General features: G+C 39.3%; 1 protein-coding gene across 1 annotated transcript in view; it reads right to left on the reverse strand.

Annotated features, from left to right (window-relative positions):
• Positions 1 to 23,807, reverse strand: part of LOC143268652 (UDP-glucuronosyltransferase 3A1-like) — a 47,132-nt gene that overhangs the window by 18,441 nt on the left and 4,884 nt on the right. Inside the window, exons 2-3 of the mRNA XM_076551786.1 lie at positions 22,998 to 23,096; positions 6,727 to 6,841 (exon numbers count right to left, since the gene is read on the reverse strand). Of these exons, the coding sequence (XP_076407901.1) occupies positions 6,727 to 6,841; positions 22,998 to 23,096 (214 nt within the window). The remainder of the gene's footprint in view (positions 1 to 6,726; positions 6,842 to 22,997; positions 23,097 to 23,807) is intronic.

Consider the following 23,807-nt stretch of genomic DNA (forward strand, 5'->3'; position numbering starts at 1 on the left):
CTTACAGCTGATAAACACCTTCAGTAATGTGGTGATTTACAAGATTAACTAAAAAAAATCCTTAGCCCTCCTACATTCAAATGACAAAAGAGCTGAGAAAGAAATCAGAGTAACATCACTCTTTACAATAGCCACTAATGATATAAAAAAAACTTGGGGGTAACTCTAACTAAGCAAGCAAAGGACCTGTATCACAAGAACTTTAAGTCCCTGAAAAAAAAAAATGAAGAAGATGTCAGAATATGCAAAGATCTCCCATGCTCATGGATAAGTAGAATTAACATAGTAAACATGGCAACTTTACCAAAAGCAATCTACAGATTCAATGCAATCCCCATCAAAATCCCAACACAATTCTTCACAGACCTGGAAAGAACAATACTCAACTTTATATGGAAAAACAAAAAATCCAGGATAGCCAAAAGAATCCTGTACAATAAAGCAAACTCTGGAGGCATCATGATCCCTGACTTCAAGCTCTACTATAGAGCTACAGTAATAAAAACAGCTTGGTACTGGCATAAAACTGACATGTAGACCACTGGAACTGAATTGAGGACCCTGACATTAATCCGCATGTATAAACACCTAATTTTTGACAAAGAAGCCAAAACTGTACAATGGAAAATAAAAGCATCTTCAACAAATGGTGCTGGCATAACTAAATGTCAATATGTAGAAGACTGCAAATAGACTCATATCTGTCATTGTGCACAAAACTTAAGTCCAAATAGGTCAAAGATCTCAACATAAATCCAGTTACTCGGATCCTGAAAGAAGAGAAAGGCATCCAGGCAATGGGACCGGGTCCTGTACTCAGTGCATGAGTTGACTGTTTGAAACCTGGGGCTTATACAGGGACACTTGGCACAGCCTGGGAGGAGGGGACTGGACCTGCCTGAACTGAATCTACCAGGTTGAACTCAATCCTTAGGGGAGTCTTTGCCCTGGAAGAGATGGGAATGGGGGGTGGGCTTGGGGTAAGGTGCAGGGGGAGGGGGCTAGAGGGAGGAGAACAAGGCAATCTCTGGCTGATACATAAAATTAAATTAAATTATAAAATAAAAAAGAAGAGAAAGTAGGAAGTAGTCTTGAATGCATTGGCACCAGGGATTACTTCCTAAATATAGCACCTGTAGCACAGACCCTGAGAGCAACAATTAATAAATGGGACCTCTTGAAACTGAGAAGCTTTTGCAGAGCAAAAGACTCAGTCAATAATACAAAACAACAGCCTACAGAATGGGAAAATATCTTCACCAACCCCACATCTGACAGAGGGCTGATATCCAGAATATATAAAGAACCCAAAAATTGAGACATCAAAATACCTAACAGCCCAATTAAAAAATGGGCTCTAGAGCTAAACATAGTAATCTCAACAGAAGAAGATCAAATGGCTGAAAGACATTTAAGGAATTGCTCAACATCCTTAGTCATCAGGGAAATGCAAATCAAAACAACTCTGAGATACCACCTTACACGCATCAGAATGACTAAGATCAAAATCACTGAAGACAACTTATGTTGAAGAGGATGTGGAGCAAGGGGAACACTCCTACGCTGTTGGTGAGAATACAAACTGGTACAGCCCCTTTGGAAATCAGTATGGCACTTTCTCAAAAAATTGGGAATCTCTTTCCTTATTCACCCACTCTGTTTCTGATCCAGCTAGGACATCCCGCTCCCCTAAGCTTTCTTTCCCCAGACCCTTGCCCTCCATTACCCCCGACCCCATGTCCAGGTTGCTCATGTAGAGAGCCTTTTGCTTGTTTGTTTGTTTTTTGAGACAGGGTTTCTCTGTGTAGGTTTGGTGCCTGTCAAGGATCTCATTCTGTAGGCCAGGCTGGCCTAAAACTCACAGAAATCTACATGCCTCTGCCTCCCAAGTGCTGGGATAATGAAGACCCCATGGGAATAGGAAGAATCAGAGTGCTAGAGATGTCCCCAGAAATCCACAAAAATACCTCCACAATAGACTACTGGCAATGGTCAAGAGAAAGCCTGAGCTGACCTACTCTGTTGATCTGATGGCCGAACACCCCAATTGTCATGATAGAACCCTCATTCAGTGACTGATGGAAGTAGATGCAGAGATCCATGGCCAAGCCCCAGATGGAGCTCGAGGATTCCAATTGGCAAGAGAGAGGAGGGATTATATGAGCAAGAGATATTGAGACCATGATTGGAAAAAGCACTGGAACAAATGGCCAGACTAGAGGAAACACATGAACTATGAATCAATAGCTGAGGAGCCCCCATGAAACTGGATCAGGTCCTCTGAATAAGTGAGACAGTTGATTAGCTTGAACTATTTAGGAGGCCCTCAGGCAGTGGGACAGGATCTGTCCTTAGTGCATGAGCTGGCTTTCTGGAACCTAGGGCCTATGCTGAGACATTTTGCTTAGCCTTGGTATAGTATGGAGGGGACTGGACCTGCCTCAGCTGAATCTACCAGGCTGAGCTGAATCCCCAGGGGAGACCTTGCCTTGGAGGCGGTGGGAATGGGGGAGGATCAGGGGAGAAAAGTAGGGGGTGGGAGGAGGGAGGACAGGGCAATCCATGGCTGATATGTAAAACTAAAATAATTATTAAAAAAAAAGAAAATTGGGAATCAATCACTCTCAAGATCCAGCTATACCACTCTTGGGCACATAACCGAGGAATACTCAATCATACCACAAGGACACATGCTCAGCTATGTTCATAGCAGCATTATTTGTAATAGCCAGAACCTGGAAACAAACTAGATGCCCTTCAACTGAAGAATGGATAAAGAAAATGTGGCACATATACTCAATAGAGTACTACTCAGCCGGGCGGTGGTGGCGCACGCCTTTAATCCCAGCACTCGGGAGGCAGAGGCAGGTGGATCTCTGTGAGTTCGAGGCCAGCCTGGTCTCCAAAGCGAGTTCCAGGAAAGGCGCAAAGCTACACAGAGAAACTCTGTCTCGAAAAAAACAAACAAAAAAAAAATAGAGTACTACTCAGCAGAGAAAAGCAATGACATCATGTGGTTTGTGGGCAAATGGTTGGAACTAAAATATATCATCCTGAGTGAGGAAACCCATACTCAGAAAGACAAACATGGTATGTACTCACTCATAAGTGGACACTAGATGTAAAGCAAAGGATAATCAGACTACAACTCACAGCACCATGAAGGCTACCTAATAAAGAAGAGCCTAGGAAAGACACAGGGATCACCCAGCAACAGAATAAGGGATGAGATCAACATGAGCAAACTTGGGGTGAGGGGGTGGGTTAATGGAGGGCAAGGATTGGGGGAAAGAGATCTCTGGGAAGCATGATGTCCTAGCTGGATCTGGAACAAAGTAGGAGAACAAGGAAAGAAATACCATGATAAATGAAAACAAAATGGGAATAGGAAGAATCAGAGTGCTAGAGAGGTCGCCAGGAATCCAAAAAAGATGACTCCACTATAGACGACCACCAACGGTCATCGAGATGGTGTCTGAGCTGATCTACTCTGATGATTGAATGGCCAAACACCCTAACTGTCATGATAGAACCGTCATCCAGTTACTTATGGAAGCAGATGCAGAGATCCATGGGCAAGCCACAGGCAAAGCACCAGGACTCCAATCGATGAGAGAGAAGAGGGATTATATGAGCAAGATATATCGAGACCATGATTGGAAAAAGGACAGAGACAATTAGCCAATCTAGTGGAAACACATGAACCGAGAATCAATAGCTGAGGAACCTGCATGGAACCGGACTAGGCCCTCTGGATAAGTGAGACAGTTGTTTAGATTGAACTGTTTAGGAGGCCCCCAGGCAGTGAGACAGTGACCTGTCCTTACTGCATGAGCTGGGTTTTGGATACCTAGTGAGACACTTTGCTCAATCTTGGTGCAGGGAGGAGGGGACTGGACCTGCCTGAACTGAAGATACCAGGCTCTGCTGACTCCCCAGGGGAGAACTTGCCTTGGAAGAGGTGGGAAGGAGGGGTAGGTTGAGCGATGAAGGCTGGGAGTTGGGAGGAGGAAGAACAGGAGAATCTGTGGTGATATGTAAAATGAATAGAAAAATCTCTTAATAAAAAGAAAAGAAAAAATTTTAAATATTAAAAAAGGATGCTGTGGGATGTTAATGTATGTCCTGTGGGAGCCCTTCTTGGGTTCCTTGTGGCGTTACCCAGCAGGTTTGCATAGAGGATGATTAGGACCATGGGCCTGAGTGCAGGTGTCTGAGATGGTCTGCACTTGGCTGTACTGGGGGATGGTCTGTATGTCAAGTTGCTCTGATTGGTCAATAAATAAAACCTGATTGGTCGTGGCTAGGCAGGAAGTATAGGCGGGACTAACAGAGAGGAGAAATAAAAGAACAGGAAGGCAGAAGGAGATGCTGCCAGCCACCGCCAGGATAAGCAGCATGTGAAGATGCTGGTAAGCCACGAGCCACGTGGCAAGGTATAGATTTCTAGAAATGCGTTACTTTAAGATATAAGAATAGTTAACAAGAAGCCTGCCACGGCCATACAGTTTGTAAGCAATATAAGTCTCTGTGTTTACTTGGTTGGGTCTGAGCGGCTGTGGGACTGGCGGGTGACAGAGATTTGTCCTGACTGTAGGCAAGGCAGGAAAACTCTAGCGACAAAAGGACATTAACTAAGAGACAAATCTATACTTGTCATCCATATAGAAGACAAAGGAGGTTCTGTAGTCAAAGACTAAAAGCCTCAGACTCATCTGTATGACCTAGCCATTGAAATATTTTAAACAAACATCTGACCATTAGCTGTTAAGTCAATGATAAGCAAGATACAATTCATAGAACCACAGAGGTTCGGTGTAGAGTAAGGGGCCACATGAATGGGGAAACTCATTAAGAAAGGAAAATAGACTAGATAGTTATTGGATAGAAGAGAGGGTCTGGGATGGGTGTATCAAGTGGGATGGGAGGAGAGTGATGAGGGAGGGAATACAGGGAGACACAGATAAAATAAATGGACCTTTTAGGGGTACAATGGAAACCTATCATAATAGACACTTGCTAAATGTATACATATATGAAGGTGATCTCAATAAAATTGTCAAATGATGAACAAGACAGAGTCCCAACTCGCCATCTCCTGCCACCAAACGAACTTCCAGTACCATAATTGAGTCAGCCTAATTGAGATTTGGACAAAGGGGTCCCACAGAAGTCCCCGCAAAACAACAGGCAGTTGCCAAAACTATAGGTTACTCTCCACAAACTGACAGCAAGACTCTATTGCTGAATACAACACATACACAGACCATTGAACATGGAGAAAGTGAGCTGTTGCCTAGATAGAGCTGAGGTTCTAGCATCTTTGGTACAGAAACATAATCTGCACAGTACCAAAATAGAAACATAAACACCAAGCCAGTCACAAAACCAGTGATCTACAATGGTGTCCTGCCTGCAAGATGTGCTAGGCCAATGGAGGCACAAAGCTTGTAGGAGTAACCAACCACTAACTGATCTGACTTTAAATACACTCCATGAGATGAAACATACCAAACATTGCATGGGTGATCAAGAACCTGAAACTAAATAGCCCAAGGACCTAGGGTAAAACCAAATAATATTGGTCTATAAAAACAAGACAAGAAATGTAGCAATGAAATGACTTCTAAAGGCATTTTGCAATACTGGTAGATAAGGGCCTTGTTCAGACATAATCAGAGAAGCTTCCTGCTATAACAGATGGGAACAAATATAGAGACCCATAGCCAGATATTATGCAGAGTATGAGAGATCTTGGAACACTCAACTCTAACTGGGATGTCTCCATCAATTCTCTCCCTTTGGTGGTTAGGGAACCCAGAGAAATAGGAGGCAGTGAAAGAACCAGAGGGTATGGGCCACCTCAAGAAAATAAGGACCTCTAAATCAATATGAGGAAAATTTAGTGATTTTTATAGGATTTATGAGTATGTACAAGAGTAGGTCTCTGATTCTTGTGCCTTCTCTTGCACTCTTTTCCTTTTCTTTGTTTTTTCTTGTCCAAATAGGGTTTGATATTTTTGCTTTGTTTGTTTGTTTTTTGTTTTTTGAGACAGGGTTTCTCTGTGTACCTTTGTGCCTTTCCTGGAACTCATTTCCTGGGATTAAAGGCGTGTGCCACCACTGCCTGGCTAGATATTTTTGCTTTTATGTTATTATATTTTATTATTATCCCTCAGAATATTGTTAGGTTTTTGAGAGTGACACAGGGACAGAAATTGAGTGGATCTGGGTGGGAGGATGGTGGGGAGAAATTGGGAGGATAGAAGGAGGGGAAACTGGTATCAGGATATATCATATGATAAAAAGAACTGCTTTCAATAAAAAGGAAGAAGGAAAGCTTTTAAATGAGTTTAACAGGAAAAGGACCAAAGCATGGTCCAGTCATGTCAAGTGACTTCCTCCATTAAGGAACTTATGTAAGAAGGTGACAAGGTAGATGGAAGAAGGTGGCTCCTCCTTCCCTGAATAGAGAAGTTGACTTCATTGAGACTACATGCACAGATGACAGGTAAAAAACAAGGCCTAGACGGCTCATCTTCCACTTTCTATGGATTATCCTATGATTTATCAAGTTGTCAGTCATCCCCCATGCACCACCAAACAAAAACCATCCTCACATCTACCAATTCACCCAGTCATCATTTCTCTTAAATTCACTCAAAGCATCATGTGAGCATAATATTTGATTAGCAATATTTGGTTCCAAGAATTGAAACAAGTTACCTGTAATGAACTAATTCTTCTACAAGGAGTTGTCTTCTATTATCAATTTCTTTTTGCTTATCTTCAGATAGATGCCAGTTGATAACCTGGTATGATGTTTTCTCCACTTTAAATTCTAAGAAAACATCAATTGAGTAAAATTTAAATTTATCATAATATACCACACATTATTATGGGGATAAATATAATTAATTTAATTTTATATCAGTGCAGAAATTTGGTTTTTCTTCTTCAGTGATTTTGTTCTTTTGATCCATTCAATTCTGTAATCCAGCAATATTTATTTGTAGTATAAATATTAACTGATCAGACTAAAAACCTGGAGCCAGATACTGGGGTAAATGCTGAATGATCAGAGAGACAAGGAGCAAGCCACAGCCACCTCTTACCTTGCCAGCTCCTCAGCCTGAAAGGGCCAAGCTCCTGTCTTCTCCTCCCTTATATTCCTCTCTCCACCCAGCCATATCACTTCCTGTCTCCACCTCCCTAGTACTGGGATTAAAGGCATGTGAATCCCAAGTACTAGGATCAAAGGCATGAGATCCCAAGTGCTGGGGTTAATGGTGTGTGCCACCACCGGCTGGCTTCTGTGGTTAACTAGTGGCTAGCTCCACACACTGATCTCCAGCAAACTTTATTTGTTAGAGCACAAAAAATTATCACCACATTTATTGAGACTTTACAATAATACAAGAGCATTTATATAGTCTACAGTAATGTAAAATTCTAGCAACCACTTTCATTTAAAGACACAGCTATCATTTTTCATTTTACATGTGAGAAAGTATAAAGGAAAACAGTCTAAATTATTCATTACTTTGTCACTATAGTGGGTTAGAGTTTATAGTTAACTATAAGTCAGTTTGACTGCAGAGTCCCTGAATTTCATACAAAAATTAAAATGAAATATGCAAAGTGTTGATTTGCTTGCTTGCCTTTTTGTTGCTGTTCATTTCATGTTTGGAGTTTGGTTATTTGTTTCTTTGATTTGCGGCTGGGTCATGTTTTGGGGCCCCATTGGCTTTCAACTCACAAACCTGTTTCTTGAGGCAGCCAAGCACTTGGAGAATAAACAGGTGCCAGAACAGAGTGTTGTTTCCATGTTTGTTTGAGGTTTGTTTGAAAATTCAAGGGTTCTAGCTTTTGGCAAAATGCTTGTTCAAAAAAAAGAAAGGAAGGGAGGGAGGGAGGGAGGGAGGGAGGGAGGGAGGGAGAGGAGAAAAGAAAAAGAAAGAAGGAAAGAAAGAAAGAAAGAAAGAAAGAAAGAAAGAAAGAAAGAAAGAAAGAAAGAAAGAAAGAAAGAAAGAAAGAAAGAAAGAGAGAGAAAGAAAGAAAAAGGCCACCATTCCTTAACTGGCCACTCTGGCACTTGTCCTTATTACTCATGTATTAATTAAAAGTCTGATTGCAGTATTGAAGTTTAACTCCTGACAATTTCAATCTATATTTCTCATTTACAGGAAAAATCTCAATGCATCCATTCTTGATGTTGGTAAGAATTTCAAATCAAGGCAAGTAAGCCAACAACAGTATCCTCACATGAGACTCCCTGTAGTTTCTATTAGTATTTGAAGACAGAATATAGGATTGGGATTTCCTTTGCATTGTTGATGAATCACGTGTCTCAACCCAATCTCATATTAGAATCTCAGACTCAGTCATGATTGTAGATTGCAGCATTCACTATGAATGTGTGTCCTCTGTGGAAGGACTCTCACCTTTGTGTCTGCAAGGGAGTAGTGCTCATAGTAAATAGTTAGGATCACTACTCTGTACGACATAATATCCAATTAATAGATCCAACTGAATATTGATGCCCACTCAACACAGATAACAGTGACAAAGGATCCTGGAAAATGCCCTTTATATCCCTACTGATTCCATATCTACAGATAAAAAATGCTATTAATGATGTTGCATGGAAAAGCACCCACAGAATCATTACAACACAATCATAGGTTCACTTCGAGCTTGATTTTAGCCTTAGACCTCTCAAAATTGTCATTCTCTTTGACAATTCTGGTTAGGTCTCTCTGGAGGAAGCTATAAATATGAGAAGGTTAGAATGACACCCATCATCACTGAGGGAAGTCAAGAAACAATCAAAAGAAGGAATTGGGTGTGCGTCAAGGGTTATAGATGAACATACACAATAATTTTAGAGAAAATTACAAAAGAATTTCCTTACATTTCATATCTCTAAATTAGCAATAATATCAGAGGAATTGCACCAGTAGAAACATTATTAATGGCATTAAGGCATATCAGAACAAAGTTTACAAAGACCCTTGGATACTTTGCTCAGGTGACTCTTCTTAACCCCTAGAGTTTAAATTGTCTGATGCTCTGAATAAAGCTGGCTATTGCATGAGACTAGTCTACCTAATTATTGACTTCATTATACCAGACCCTACATCCTCTAGAGTGGTAACCACATCAGCAGTGAGTACGTATTGACATGCTTAAGCAAAGTACATGAATATTTATTCTATAAAAGTGTTCTTATGATATGGACTATACCGTGCCCTTATTATTATGATGCCAGCAGTTGCAACAATATTGTTTCAGGAATTGTTTCTTTATAAATCTAAAAATACTGCAAACTTTATTTTTAAATGGAGATAGGGTGTGGTGATATTTTATTTGTATGATAATAAAATTTGCCTGGAGATCAGAGGTCATAGCCAGCCATAAACAGAACTCAGGTGGTGGTAGCACATGCCCTTAATCTGAACACATAGAGACTCTGCCTGCCATCCTGTAGGCTTCAGCTACCCTATGACGGGTTCATGGCATGTGGACTTGATCTGCAGCATGGCTGCGGATTCCGGCCATAGTACACAGAGGTGTCTCCAAGCCATAAAATGCGGTGCTTTGTAGATTTGGACTTTGCTAGTACATACAAAAAATAACACATGAAAGATTTCTTCACTACACACTGCTTCTGATAGGTCATGGTACATTTGGCTTCCAGACCCAGAGATGGCAGTAGATGTACCACCATACCACCACCCTGTTGGAAAACTGAGGTGGGCAGAGCCAGCAGCCAAAGCTTCCATTTCAGTTCTAGTAATGATGCAATTTAAAGCAATAGATTCACAATAAGACAGATTCAGATGGAACAAGACTTTAAATGGTGTATAGTGTGTGTAAAAATGTACATGTAGGCTTGGAAGAGAGAAGAAAATGAATATAGACAGTTATATAAAGAAATAGTTTTTTTTTTAAAAAATAAAGTCTTTAAAGAGATGGTAAAGGTACTACAAAAATAAGCCATGTAAAGATGGATATTACACAGAGAATCGGATTATGTTGTATTTGATATTTTAAACTGCAGGAAGACATTGATGGTAAAGACTGCTAAATTAAGCCAATATACATATTTTAAAGGTAACTTGACTTCCAAATTTGGATCTAAGGATATGTTGCTTTGGAAAGGAGGGTCTGCTTTTGTTTCCACAGGAAGCAAGAGGCTATGGATTTGTTCTAGATTAAGATACATCAGATTTGACAAGCCAAGGCCCCCTGAAAGGTCTCTAATGACACCATGGCCAAGATGATCCAACATCCAAAAACAGCTTCAAGGCTACTGGCGCAGAAATACAGTGTCACAGACCACTCCAGTCAGGAGTTGACCATAATTCTTAATTTTCTCAGGATCCCCATAAGAATATAGCGCCCTTTATCAGCATGAAGTAGCCTAGAAAACTTTGCCCACATTCCCAAAAAAAATGGATTGTGGATATTTGGCTTTGTTTAAGTTATTGGTTACAAATTGTTATTGCTCATACTCAATATCTTTCTAAGGAAAAAAGGGAGATATGATATAAATATGATAGCATGAAAGGACAGATTATTGAATCTACTTTTAAAGAGCAGCTTGTTTAAAAATGTTTTACATTGCTATGGATTTTAGTTTATTGATACAAATTTAGAGTTAATTTTGTTATACTGTATGTATATTTCTACTCTCATTTAAAGTATTATGTTTATATATACTATAACTCATTTAAATTGTAATGGATAATTAAGAAATACAGAGTAATAATTAGTCTTCTATGATAGTCAAACTTATAGTTATGTTAACTTTTCTAGGTATACATATATATAATTCAGTTAGGTAGGCAATCTTCAAAACTTCAAAGACCTATAGAATATGGCATTTAAAATGTTTTAAAAACTTAGACTACTTCTGCTCCTGGAAGCACCTATTTACTTCAAAGAGAAAAATGGGCATTGGATATAGTCCATATGGAGTTTATCTTCCTGGCAAAAATAGCCATTTGGGCAAGAAGCTGTTCTTGCCTAGACTGCTTGACAAAATGTTGTATCGACTGGACATGCAGGACCCATAGAAAGGTGACCGCTGATCTTTGCAAGGCAAGATGGTCCTTCAGGTTCCTGCTTCACAGAAGAAACTGCTAGACCTTCTACAAGACTCATGAAAAATGACTGAGAGACTAGGCCTATATTCCTAAGATGGATGCCCAAATGTTACATAGGAACTTTGGATGACTGTCCAGGCAGCCAGCTGTCTCTGTCATTCTAGATTTTTTGGAAGTTGCTTACAGTGCTCTTCCTGTTTTCTTAGGTAATATTATATCCTTCTGAAATCATTGATGTAGTTGAAGACTAGATAGTTACAATTATGGTTTTCCTTGGTTATAATAAAAGATAAATTAGATATAATATTTAGACTCATAAATATAGAATAGATAAAATATTTTCTTTAATTTTACAAAATACAAATAGACTAGCTATTGTAACTGTAATTCTTGCTTGATATATGTAATTATACTCGGTTAAAGTTAAAACCTTCCTTTTGTTTAGAAAGAAAAGGGGAAGTGATAGGGGACTGTCTTTTGTATGCTGTGAAAACATGTTGCTCTGATTGGTTGATAAATAAAGATGTTTGTCCAATGGTGAGGCAGAATAGGGTTAGGTGGGACATTCTAACTAGAGAGGAAGAAAGAGAAAGGCAAAACAGAGGAGAGTCTACCAGCTGCCACCATGAGAAACAAGATGTAAAGATACCAGTAATAAACAAGCCATGTGGCAAAGTATAAATTTATAGAAATGGGTTAATTTAAGATTTTAAGATCTAGCTAGTGAAAAGACTGAGCTATGGCCATGCAGTTATAAATAATATTAAGCCTCTGTGTGTTCATTTGGGTCTGAGCAGCTACAGGACTGTGAGGATTTGGGAGCCGGGTAGACACAGGAAAACTTTCAGCTATAATAGGGTGGACAAAACATCTTTGGTTTAAAAAGATATTTTCTGATAGATTCTAGTCATTGAAGACTCAGTTTCCTTCCATTTTTGGTAGCATTGTTAAATATTCTGAGTTATAGGGAATCCATAGCACTACTTTTTTGTCAAACTGACTAAGCTAAGTGCTAAGAACTTTAGTATTCATTAGTTGCACAACCAAGCCCATCATGAGATGTTTTGGGAAATTACCTTATACTTAAGACTGTGAATACTTAGTCTCACTGAGGAGGGATCAATCTTTATTTTTCTCTAGCTTTATATTTAGTGACTTTGTAAAAGCATAGAAGGTGCTTATTTGTAGTGAAATCTTTTCTGTGTTAATGCACTCTCTTACCGTGCTCGCCCCCATCTTGAAGAAACTGATTCAACAGAATAATAGATGGCAATTGAACACATGTGTACAGATTCAGAAAGGTAGAACTAGATTGAGAGTCTAGGACAATGTACTTCATGTTACTATATGTATTCTTAACTTTATCTGTAGATGATCATGTTTCCCATATAGTCAGGATTCAAATATCTATGAATAAATGACTAGAAATGGGAGAAAAAGATTCACTGCCTGTTTTAGGGATATGCTAGCAATGTGTCCTTTCTAATCTTCAAATGTTTGTAGAGACTGTAAAGAGGAAATGGCTGGGGAGGGGAATCCTGAAAAATAGTACTGACAGTAGGACATCTGAAAAGCGAAGTAGAGAAAATTGTGAGAATAGCAAAATTTCAATGGTAAAGAGGGCAGAAATTTGGGGGAAATGTGGAGAAGGACTACACAAAACTAAAGATTATACAGAAACCATATGGAAATCTGCTAGTCTAAAAGCTAATTTTGAAAGAAAAACATAAAACCTCAAAGGTCCAGTAGACAGTTTATCAGGTTAAGGCACTCACTGCCAAGCCTGATGGGCTTAGTTTGATTCCTAAGACTCAGACACTGGAAAGAGAGTTTCAACTCCAGTAGGTTTTCCCATGATCTTCACATGTGTCCACACATGAGCATGCATACACACAATAAGTACACAAATTTAATGTCAAGAACACTCATACAACAACTTTTTACTTTTTTAAATAGAGATGTTATGCTTATTTAGATAATGCTGATCTCAGAAGCCACGGTGATCAAACAAAAATTCCAGTGTCAGATATGGGACAGGTTCCTATGATTTGTTGGTCAGGAAGCCCATAAGCCCTCAAGATACCATATGCCATTGCAATTGATCTTAATGGCCCAACTAGAACAGAAGATGGTATTTCTAGAGTCACCACAGAGTGTGGTTATCAGGCAGAAGAAAATCAAGCAGGAATTGATTGAAATCTCCACTACGTTGGCTAGCTTTCATATTGGCACACAGTGCTACACTGGCCTAGGTGGAAAAATCAGGGCTTTTATCTAACAATTGAACTTCCATGTTACAACACTAATACACAGGGAAAATGCACCCAGTGGTGTAATAGTGGTGGAGCTGTTAGAGAGGTAATCACCCTCCTTGTGACTGAATTTCAAGCCTGTTGTACAGAGGAGAAAAAAAGACCTGTCTGCTGTGGGACGGTCTGTATGTCAAATTGCTCTGATTGGTCAATAAATAAAATACTGATTGGCCAGTGGCCAGGCAGGAAGTAGGTGGGACAAGGAAAGAGGAGAATTATGGGAAGCAGAAGGCTGAGGCGGAGGGACACTGCAGCCACCGCCAGGACAAGCAGCATGTAGAGACTCTGGTAAGCCACCAGCCACGTGGCAAGGTATAGATTTATAAAAATGGGTTAATTTAAGATAAAAGAACAGTTAACAAGAAGCCTGCCACGGCCATACAGTTTATAAGTGATATAAGTGTCTGAGTGATTATTTTATAAGTGGATTTTGGGACTGCGGGGCTTGGGGAACCTGGAGAGAAGCCCTCCAGCAACAAATGGCGCCCAACGTGGGGCAAGAGTTTCCACCTAAAACCTGAGAAAAGATTCTAAAACGGAGCTAAAAACAGCTTCCTAATTGTCTCTCTCAAATGAGCGGCAGCCTGCCGGTTTGAGCTACTGGCGGGTTCCTAGCGTGCAAGCTTGGTCTGCAGTATGGCGGGAATGAGGCCTCTGCAAGTGGCACATTAAGCTGCGTGGTGGATTTAGCCTTTGCTAGTACAAAACAAAAAAAAGAGGTTTCTGGGCTACACGCTGCTTTGATAAGAAGCATAGACCCACTATTTCCGAGAGTTGATGGCTCCCAGAGCTGGCGGAAAACGTACCACCACCATGTTGGGAAGCTGAAGTGGGCAGAGCCAGCAGCCGCAGCGCCGTTTCAGGCTTAAAAGGCTGCAGTTTAAAGCAATAGGCTCAAGGTAATATAAAAAATAAGCCATGTAAAGATGGCTACCACACAGAGAATCTGGATTATGTTCTCTTTGATATTTGTAACTGAAGAAAAACATTTGATTGCAAAAGCTGTTGAGTTATGCAAAAATGTGTATTTTAAAGGTACCTTGACTTCAAAATTTGGATATAAGGATATGTTGCTCTGGAAAAGAGGCTCTGGTTTTGTTTCCACAGAAAGCCAGAGGCTATGGATTTGTTCCAGATTAAGATACATCAGGTTTGACCAGCCAAGACCACCTGAAAGTTCTCTGATGACACCATGACCCAGATGATTCAACATCCAGAATTGTTTCAAGGCAACTGGCTCAGACAATACAGTCTCACGGACTACTCCATGATCCTAAAATTTTCTTTGTGTCCCCATAAGATACAGCACCCCCCTCCAGCAGGAAGTAGTAAGAGAAGCTATGCCCAAATTCCCAAATATACCAAGCTGACTTTGGAGATGCGTAAAAGTTAAAAACCTTCCTTTTAAAAAAAAAAGAAAGGGGAAGTGCTGTGGGACGGTCTGTATGTCAAATTGCTCTGATTGGTCAATAAATAAAACACTGATTGGCCAGTGGCCAGGCAGGAAGTAGGTGGGACAAGGAAAGAGGAGAATTATGGGAAGCAGAAGGCTGAGGAGGAGGGACACTGCAGCCACCGCCAGGACAAGCAGCATGTAGAGACTCTGGTAAGCCACCAGCCACGTGGCAAGGTATAGATTTATAAAAATGGGTTAATTTAAGATAAAAGAACAGTTAACAAGAAGCCTGCCACGGCCATACAGTTTATAAGTGATATAAGTGTCTGAGTGATTATTTTATAAGTGGATTTTGGAAATAGTGGGTCTATGCTTCTTATCAAAGCAGCGTGTAGCCCAGAAACCTCTTTTTTTTGTTTTGTACTAGCAAAGGCTAAATCCACCACGCAGCTTAATGTGCCACTTGCAGAGGCCTCATTCCCGCCATACTGCAGACCAAGCTTGCACGCTAGGAACCCGCCAGTAGCTCAAACCGGCAGGCTGCTGCTCATTTGAGAGAGACAATTAGGAAGCTGTTTTTAGCTCCGTTTTAGAATCTTTTCTCAGGTTTTAGGTGGAAACTCTTGCCCCACGTTGGGCGCCATTTGTTGCTGGAGGGCTTCTCTCCAGGTTCCCCAAGCCCCGCAGTCCCAAAATCCACTTATAAAATAATCACTCAGACACTTATATCACTTATAAACTGTATGGCTGTGGCAGGCTTCTTGTTAACTGTTCTTTTATCTTAAATTAACCCATTTTTATAAATCTATACCTTGCCACGTGGCTGGTGGCTTACCAGAGTCTCTACATGCTGCTTGTCCTGGCGGTGGCTGCAGTGTCCCTCCGCCTCAGCCTTCTGCTTCCCATAATTCTCCTCTTTCCTTGTCCCACCTACTTCCTGCCTGTTCGTTTTTTTAAAGTATGTTGTTCTGCCTTCTCATTGGTTGTAAACCCAAACACATGACTGCCTCATCACTGTCTGAATGTACAGCCCCCTAGGTCTTAAAGGCATATGTCTCCAATGCTGACTGTATCCCTGAACACACAGAGATCTTATGGGATTAAAGGCGTGTGCCACCACCGCCACACTCTTGCTATGGCTCTAATAGCTCTGACCCTGAACACACAGATATCTATGGGATTAAAGGCGTGTGCCAGCACTGCCACACTCTTGCTATGGCTCTAATAGCTCTGACTCCCAGACAACTTTATTTATTAACATACAATCAAAATAATAATTCAGTACAATTAGATTATCACCACACCTGTCACTGTAAACCTCATCAAAAGCCCATTACAAAGGAGATCTTATACCGTACAGAGGAAACTACTTCTATTGTTTCACTAAATGTTCAAGATTTCAAATGACCTTCCAGATATGTATGATTATACCCATGTATTATAAGCGTTGCTCCTAGCATTCATCTAAGAGCTTGTTTTTACAGCAATTACAATAAATACAGTAAATGCAAAGACTCATGTCTGTTTGATGTACTGAGAGTAAATGACTATTGAGTACTTGGTCCTCAAAAGGGCATCTATATCCCTCCCTCTGGGACTCAAGGAACACAGCAGAATAAGGGAAAAAAGAAGATAAGAGCTGGATGGTGGGGAGAAGGGTCATAAAACACTCTCCTTCTGAACATGCCATGCCTGTTGCATTCATGATCTCACAGGAGCTTGGTCTGCCTACACTGGATCTTACTTTCAATCAGGATGAGGAATGACCCATGCAACTCTGCCCTTCATGGGGGAAAACTGCTGACTGTCCATGGATACTGGGGGAGGGAAGGACATTGCCATCAGTGGTTGGGCCACGAGTGAGTCACCCAACTCCAGAAGATAGCTCCACACCCAGGCTCACTCAATGATTGCCCTGGTTAAATACAGTGGTTCTGGATAATAATAAATTCAGTGGTTCTGGTTAAATATTAAATACAGTGGGATTCTCTCTCTTTCTCTCTCTCTCTCTCTCTCTCTCTCTCTCTCTCTCTCTCTCTCTCTCTCTCTCTTCCTCTCTCTCTCTCTCTCACTCACTCTCTCTCTCTCTTTTTCTCTCTCTCTCACACACTACATTCTTTCTCATACACCACACACACACACACACACACACACACACACACACACACACCAAGACAAGAATATGGGAGGAAAATTTGCAAGTGGAAGGGAAGTAAATAGGGAACTAGATAAAAAGATAGAAAACATGGGGGAGTAAGTATTTATCAGAATATACATTACATATGTGCATGAAATTATATAAAAAAAAAACTTTCAGGCACTGAACTCCCAGCTACCAATGTAGAAAAAATAATTTGTATATAGAAATGTGTTTGTGTGTGTCTGTGTGTGTGCATGTGTATATAAAAATATTCACAACAGGTTAATTTTAACCACACAAAGCTATAAGTAGCCTGTTCTCTATCAATAGTAACTAAATAAGTTAACTATGGCAATGCACACAATAGAATATGACTAAAAACCACAAAGAATTATTTGCAGACACTATGAATGAACCTTTATATAACAACTTTGTTTAAAACACTACAATAAAAGTATATATAACTTATAATCCAATTTATATAAAACAAGGAAGACAAAAACTAACATAGTAATATTAGTTGTTGACCACCAATAGCTATTGAGAAGTAATATGGCCAACAGCAAGGATTATGAAGAGCCATGGAGGAGAAATCTTCTGTGATGATAAATGTACATGTGTTCAGATATTTAAGTATAGGTAGGTATAGATATAAATATACGTGTAAATATATAGTAATTATGATGACTTTGTCAATTGTAACCCAATAAAATACTTTCCAAAGTGAAATGTGACCAAAAAGAAATAATAGGTGTTCTTTGTATTTTAAGTGATAAAAAACTAAACTAGAAACACTATGTGGGGAAAATGTTATTCATTTGTTCATTAGAAAGTACAGGACACTCAGTACTAATAGGACTTAGTTTTCAAAACTCAACTCATGGAAAAATATTCAAATTAGGTCAGGCCTTCTTCCTGAGTGAGAGGACTGGATTCAGATTTTAGGAAGGACCTGATATCTGGCTGGAATTTACAGGACAGAACAGCAAGGATAGAGTTATGCATGAGAGAACAGAGTGCTATGTTAGAGGGAAGAAGTCCTTCATTGGAGATTTTCAAGAAACAGGTCAATCCTAATATTCCAATCCCTCCTCAGTTCAGCAATGATTAAGAAATAGTCAATGGAACGATATACAGAAGGCACAGATGGTCCCTTGTAGCTAGGGTTTTCTCCAGTCCTGCCTGGCCCATGGCTAGGACAAATCTCTCTCACCTGCCAGTCCCACAGCTGCTCAAACCCAACCAAGAAAACACAAAGAGACTTATATTACTTATAAACTGTATGGCCATGGCAGGCTTCTTGCTAACTATTCTTTTATCTTAAATCAACACATTTCTAATAATCTATAAGTTGCCACATGGCTGGTGGCTTACCAGTATCTTAACATCTTCTCATGGAGGTGGCTGGCAGTGTCTCTCTGCCTCAGCCTTCCTGTTCCCAGAATTCTCCTCTCTCCTTGTTCTACCTGTACTTCCTGCCTGGCTACTGGCCAATCAGCATTTTATTTATACAGAATAATATCCACAGCAATCCCTCTCTATGTCAATGTCCTTGATTCAACTCTTAATTTACAGAAGAGTTTCAACTGGCTTGGAACAATTAAGAGTGCTATTCTGACTATGAGAATCCTCTCTCTCTCTCTCTCTCTCTCTCTCTCTCTCTCTCTCTCTCTCTCTCTCTCTCTCTGTGTGTGTGTGTGTGTGTGTGTGTGTGTGTATGTGTGTGTGTGTGTGTGTCTGCCTCTCTGTCGCTGCCTGTGTATATGAGAGAGAGAGAGATTCTCTGTGTGTGTGTCTGTCTGTCTGTCTGTCAGGTTGAGAATTCTGATATTTAATGATAATGGTATGTTTTAAGATGTAGAACCAAAAGTATTAAATCAACTTCACCTTACTTAGTGAATGAAAGTTTCATACATTGTGTTCCTATGGACTAAAGTCAATAAACAGATAGAGAACAAAATGCCTGTGTTCTAATCTGAAACTAAATTCTAAGTTAGGGATATCATCATATCTGCTCTATCTGCTTTTTTAACTAACTACCATGACAAAGAAGAACCAGCCTACTAGAAGGGATGAAGGTTGTCTGGTCAGGCAGGACATATATACAAACAAGTCCTGGCTTGAATATTTGTAGCAAATCACCGAGGATCTCTGCTGTTATTGGACTGGTGCCCCAAAACAAAAACAACATTTAGCTTGATATATGTTCCTTTTGAAAGTTGGGGCAGACAGGTATTTATATGTGGCTCAGTTGTTATAGTGCCTGGCTAGTGTATTTGTACTCAAGAACCATACAAAAATTTATGGCATACATCTATTATCCCAGAACTCAGAAAGTAAAGGAAGTTTGACCACAAAATCAAGGTTATCATTTAATACAAAGCAGTTGTGAAGCCAGCCTGGTATACATGGAAACCTTTCACTAGATGATAGATAGACAGATAGGTAAGTAGGCAGTTAGGTAGATATCTAGATACATAGATAGACACATAGACAGACAGATACATACATACATACATATGCTGTGAGATGTCTTTCTGTACACTGTGAATATGTGTTGCTGTAATTGGTTGATGAATAAAACTGTTTTAGCCAATGGCCAGGCAGAATAAGGTTAGGTGATACAATTAAATTAAGATGGGGATGAAGAAGGGCAGAGATGGGGCAGATGCCATCCAGCTGCCAAGGAAGCAGGATGTGTAGAAAAATGAGTTAACAAGTCACGAACCACATGTCAAGGCATAGATAAGAAATATGAGTTAATTTAATTGTAAGTGCTAGCTAGTAATAAACCTGAGCTGTTGACCAAGGATTTATGACTAATAAAAGTCTCTGAATGAATAATCAGGTACTGGCAGGCAGGAGAGAACCATCTGGTTACATAGATTTCTTTATGGTGAGTGCTAATGTGGTCAAAAGATTAACACATTATGAATAAGGCCTTGGGGATCTGTGAGAGAAGCTCCAGGGAATAGAGGAGAGGGCCTTTTACCTCAAGTATATTTTTTTCCTTGGATTGTTCTTGGACATGATTTCATACTTGCTGCAACAGATACTTAAATTCAATTTATAAGATATGTTATTTTTTGTTGCATGATAGAACATAGCTATAGAACCCAATCTTGTAAAAGGATATTCCTAGCGCTCTCCTCAGGGTATCCTGAATCTGGATATGGCCTTTTGGTGTACTTTTGTGCTTTCCCAGGTATAATCTATAGTACATGTTAAAACTGACCTAATGGCCGGGCGTTGGTGGCGCACGCCTTTAATCCCAGGACTCGGGAGGCAGAGCCAGGCGGATCTCTGTGAGTTCGAGGCCAGCCTGGGCTACCAAGTGAGCTCTAGGAAAGGCGCAAAGCTACACAGAGAAACCCTGTCTCGAAAAACCAAAAAAAAAATAAATAAATAAATAAATAAATAAATAAATAAATAAATAAATAAATAAATAAATAAATAAAACTGACCTGTCCTGGGAGAGTTCTAGGAAACAGTTACTCTGCTTAAATTTAATACATGATCACTGGTGTCTATTTCCTTGTTTTTCCTGATCATGTATTTCTGAATTCAAACAACCTTCTTGGATCATTGTATTGATTGTTACAGTTGTGTATAAAGTACATTGAAATTGAAATAATATGTTTCTGTTAACATTATAGACAGTAGTCTAATTGATTCCTTAAGTTCTTCAAATCCCAGTTCTTGAAAATAGATCTGCATAGGTCAATGAAGGTTGACAGTAAGTGTAAGGAAGCTTGTTATAGAAACGAAAGAACTACAAGGTCAAACCATTCACCCTTCCGTCCTGGCACTATCAAATATTTGCAAATCATGTGAATGCCAAATACCTTTATTTCTTCAAGTTGTCTGTCATACAGTTTTTCAGGTTGAATAACCACAGAATTAAGTGATCCAGACAAATAATTAATGTTCACATGTTTCAATACAGAGTTTCAGTTGAAGGTTGGATAAACATGCTCTAGTAATGTTGTTACTAATCCACTTAAATCCACTAATCACAAATCCACTTAAAGTCTACTGGGAAATAAAAAGAAAGTCTAACCCATTATCACATCTGAAATGTCCAATGTTTATGGAAGTAGAAAGGACCTCTGAGTTGGGACTGGTGACTCATGCCTATAAACGCAGAAGTTGAGAAGCTAGGATAAGAGCATTCCTTGAGTTTGAGAACAACCATGGGTATATGAATATGTTCCATGAAAGCTTGGGCCTGTCTGAGAAAAAATAAGAAAAAGAAAAAGAAAGAAGAGAACACAGGAAGGGGGGCAAATAGCAGGGCATGGTGACAGGGAGAGAGAAGAAAAAGAAAATAAAAGACAAAAGAAAATTTAGGTCAACGACAATTGCATCTAAGAATTAAAGACAATTGGTCAACAGACATGGAGGATTTCTTTGCAGACCTTTTGTGCATAGCTTGTTAAAAGATCAGAGAGTCTATAGCTTTGAGCAATAGTCAAAGGTTATGAGACTAGACAAAACAGGATAAACATGAACTCCACTTATGAATCCAGAATATTAAGGCAAATTAAATATATAAATACATCAAATAGCCAGGCGGTGGTGACTTTTAATCTCAGCACTCTGGAGGCAGAGCCAGGTGGATCTCCGTTAGTTCAAAGCCAGCATGGTCTAAAGAGCAAGATCCAGGACAGGCACCAAAACTACACACAGAAACCCTGTCTCAAAAAAAATACATTCAATAAACAAAGAATTGAACTTTTCTGGGCTTCTGCCTGAATCTATCAGCAGAGACTGGTGGGTTTTGGTTTACTTATGATTCTCTGTACTCAATAAGCTAGGTAAGAACTTCTAATATCATTCTGCAGAGTTTTGGGGGAGCCAGTTATTCTTCAAGAATCTGGAGTTTTCTCAGTCACACATCCTAAACTTTGAGAATAAATAAAAAGATAATTAGAAAAATATTTCTTAAATTTTAGGTCTTTTAAAGATAGAAACAGATTTATGTGGCACTGAATATAGATATCCTTAGATAATTAAAATCCTAAATATGGCAGAATATGTCTAATCAACACTACTTTTAGACATACTTGACATAAAATTTCTCAAAATGATCAATAATGATGTGTAGTGTTGACTGTGAGTGATATTCAAGTAATGGGTTATTTAATCTGTTTTTAATGCCATAAAAATATCTGATGTTTGTTAATTTATCATGTTAATATTTTACTGAGATGGCTCAGCAGTTTAAAGTGTATACTACTCTTGCAGAGGACCCATGTTCAGTTCCAAAAATCCACATTAGGCAGTTCCCATCTTCTGGCTAACTCCAGGTCCAGGTGATTCAACCACTTGGGTTGGCCTCCTTGGGCACTTGTACCCATATGCAGAAATATACACCATAACACATAAATATACACAATGAAAATAAACATAAACATAAAAAATTATTTATCTCATAGTTTTAAAGATTAACACTCCAGGATGATTATTGTGTGGAGCCTTGGCTGGATGCCTTTTCACTGCATCATAATACGGAAGGGGATGTGTTTAATATATAGTGAGCACTTGAGCCACACGACAAAAGAGAAGAAAGAGGCCAGAGAAGAAAAGGCTCATTCTTTCATAAACACCTACTCCACTGAGTAAAAATATCTACCCATGGATGGACAATGTAATTCCTTTCCAAGTGTATACCTTCATAGGCCAATCAGCTTTTAGTAGGCCTAATACTTAAGGATCACTAATGTTCAATACCAAAGGTTCTGGCAATCACAGTCAACCTACACCACTATGTAAAATACAGAAGTATATCATATGAGGACAAGACCACAAAGTCTAATGAGATCTCCAAAACTTATATATGCACATATATATATATACTTTCACACACACACATACACACACACACACACAAACACACACATACACACACACAAACACACATACCACAATTTATATCTAAATAAGATCAAATACAGAACTTATATCAAACAGTTCTATACAAAATCTATTATTTTTTATTTAAAGTGACTTAATTTATTAATTGATTTTAAAAGTACCTGGGATAATAAGCTTTTCATTAAGCAGATTAGTCACATTATGTCCATGGTCTTGAAGAATTTGTGACACATGGTTTATCACCACATAGTGGCTTCCACCTAGAAATAAAACATAAGTTCATTTTGGTGAAGACTAATGAAAAGAATTCTGCTTACCATAAATAGCTGACATAAAGAAATCCAAAAGTAAGTGTAAAGACACAGAAAGCCTCATAATGAATAAATGGAAACCAAAACTTCCATGCCCTCAATTACATTTTAGATGATATCCAGGATGTGAACCCAGAGCTCTGACTACCAAAGATAGGAAGGTAATGCCTGAAAAGATGGCTCAGCAGTTAAAAGCAGTTACTGCTCTCATATAGGACTCAGGTTCCATTCCAAGCGCTCACATGATACCTCACAACCACCTGAAACTCTACTTCTAGGATTTCTAACACCTTCTTCTGGCCTCCATGGTCATTTCATGCACATGATGCACTTATATATTTTATGTGTAGGCAAAGGACTCATAATCACAAACTTAAAAATAAATTATTTTAAAAATCTGAAGGTTCTTATATTTTTGGTTGTGAGCCTAGCCTTTAATGGCTGAGCCATCTCTCCAGGAATGGGGGGTGGCCTGGGGGGAAGAGGAGGGGGCAGGAAGGGAGAGAACAAGGGAATCTGTGGCTATTATGTAGAACTGAATAGTATTTTAAAATAAAATTTTAAAAAAAATCTAACGGTTCTTGATTAACGAGCTTCTCTGCTTGGACAATAGACAATCTTTATCCTTGATCCATGTACATTTTCCACTGTGTCTTCTCA

The sequence above is a fragment of the Peromyscus maniculatus genome, chromosome 15, assembly GCF_049852395.1.
Source record: "Peromyscus maniculatus bairdii isolate BWxNUB_F1_BW_parent chromosome 15, HU_Pman_BW_mat_3.1, whole genome shotgun sequence".
Lineage (NCBI taxonomy): Eukaryota > Metazoa > Chordata > Mammalia > Rodentia > Cricetidae > Peromyscus > Peromyscus maniculatus.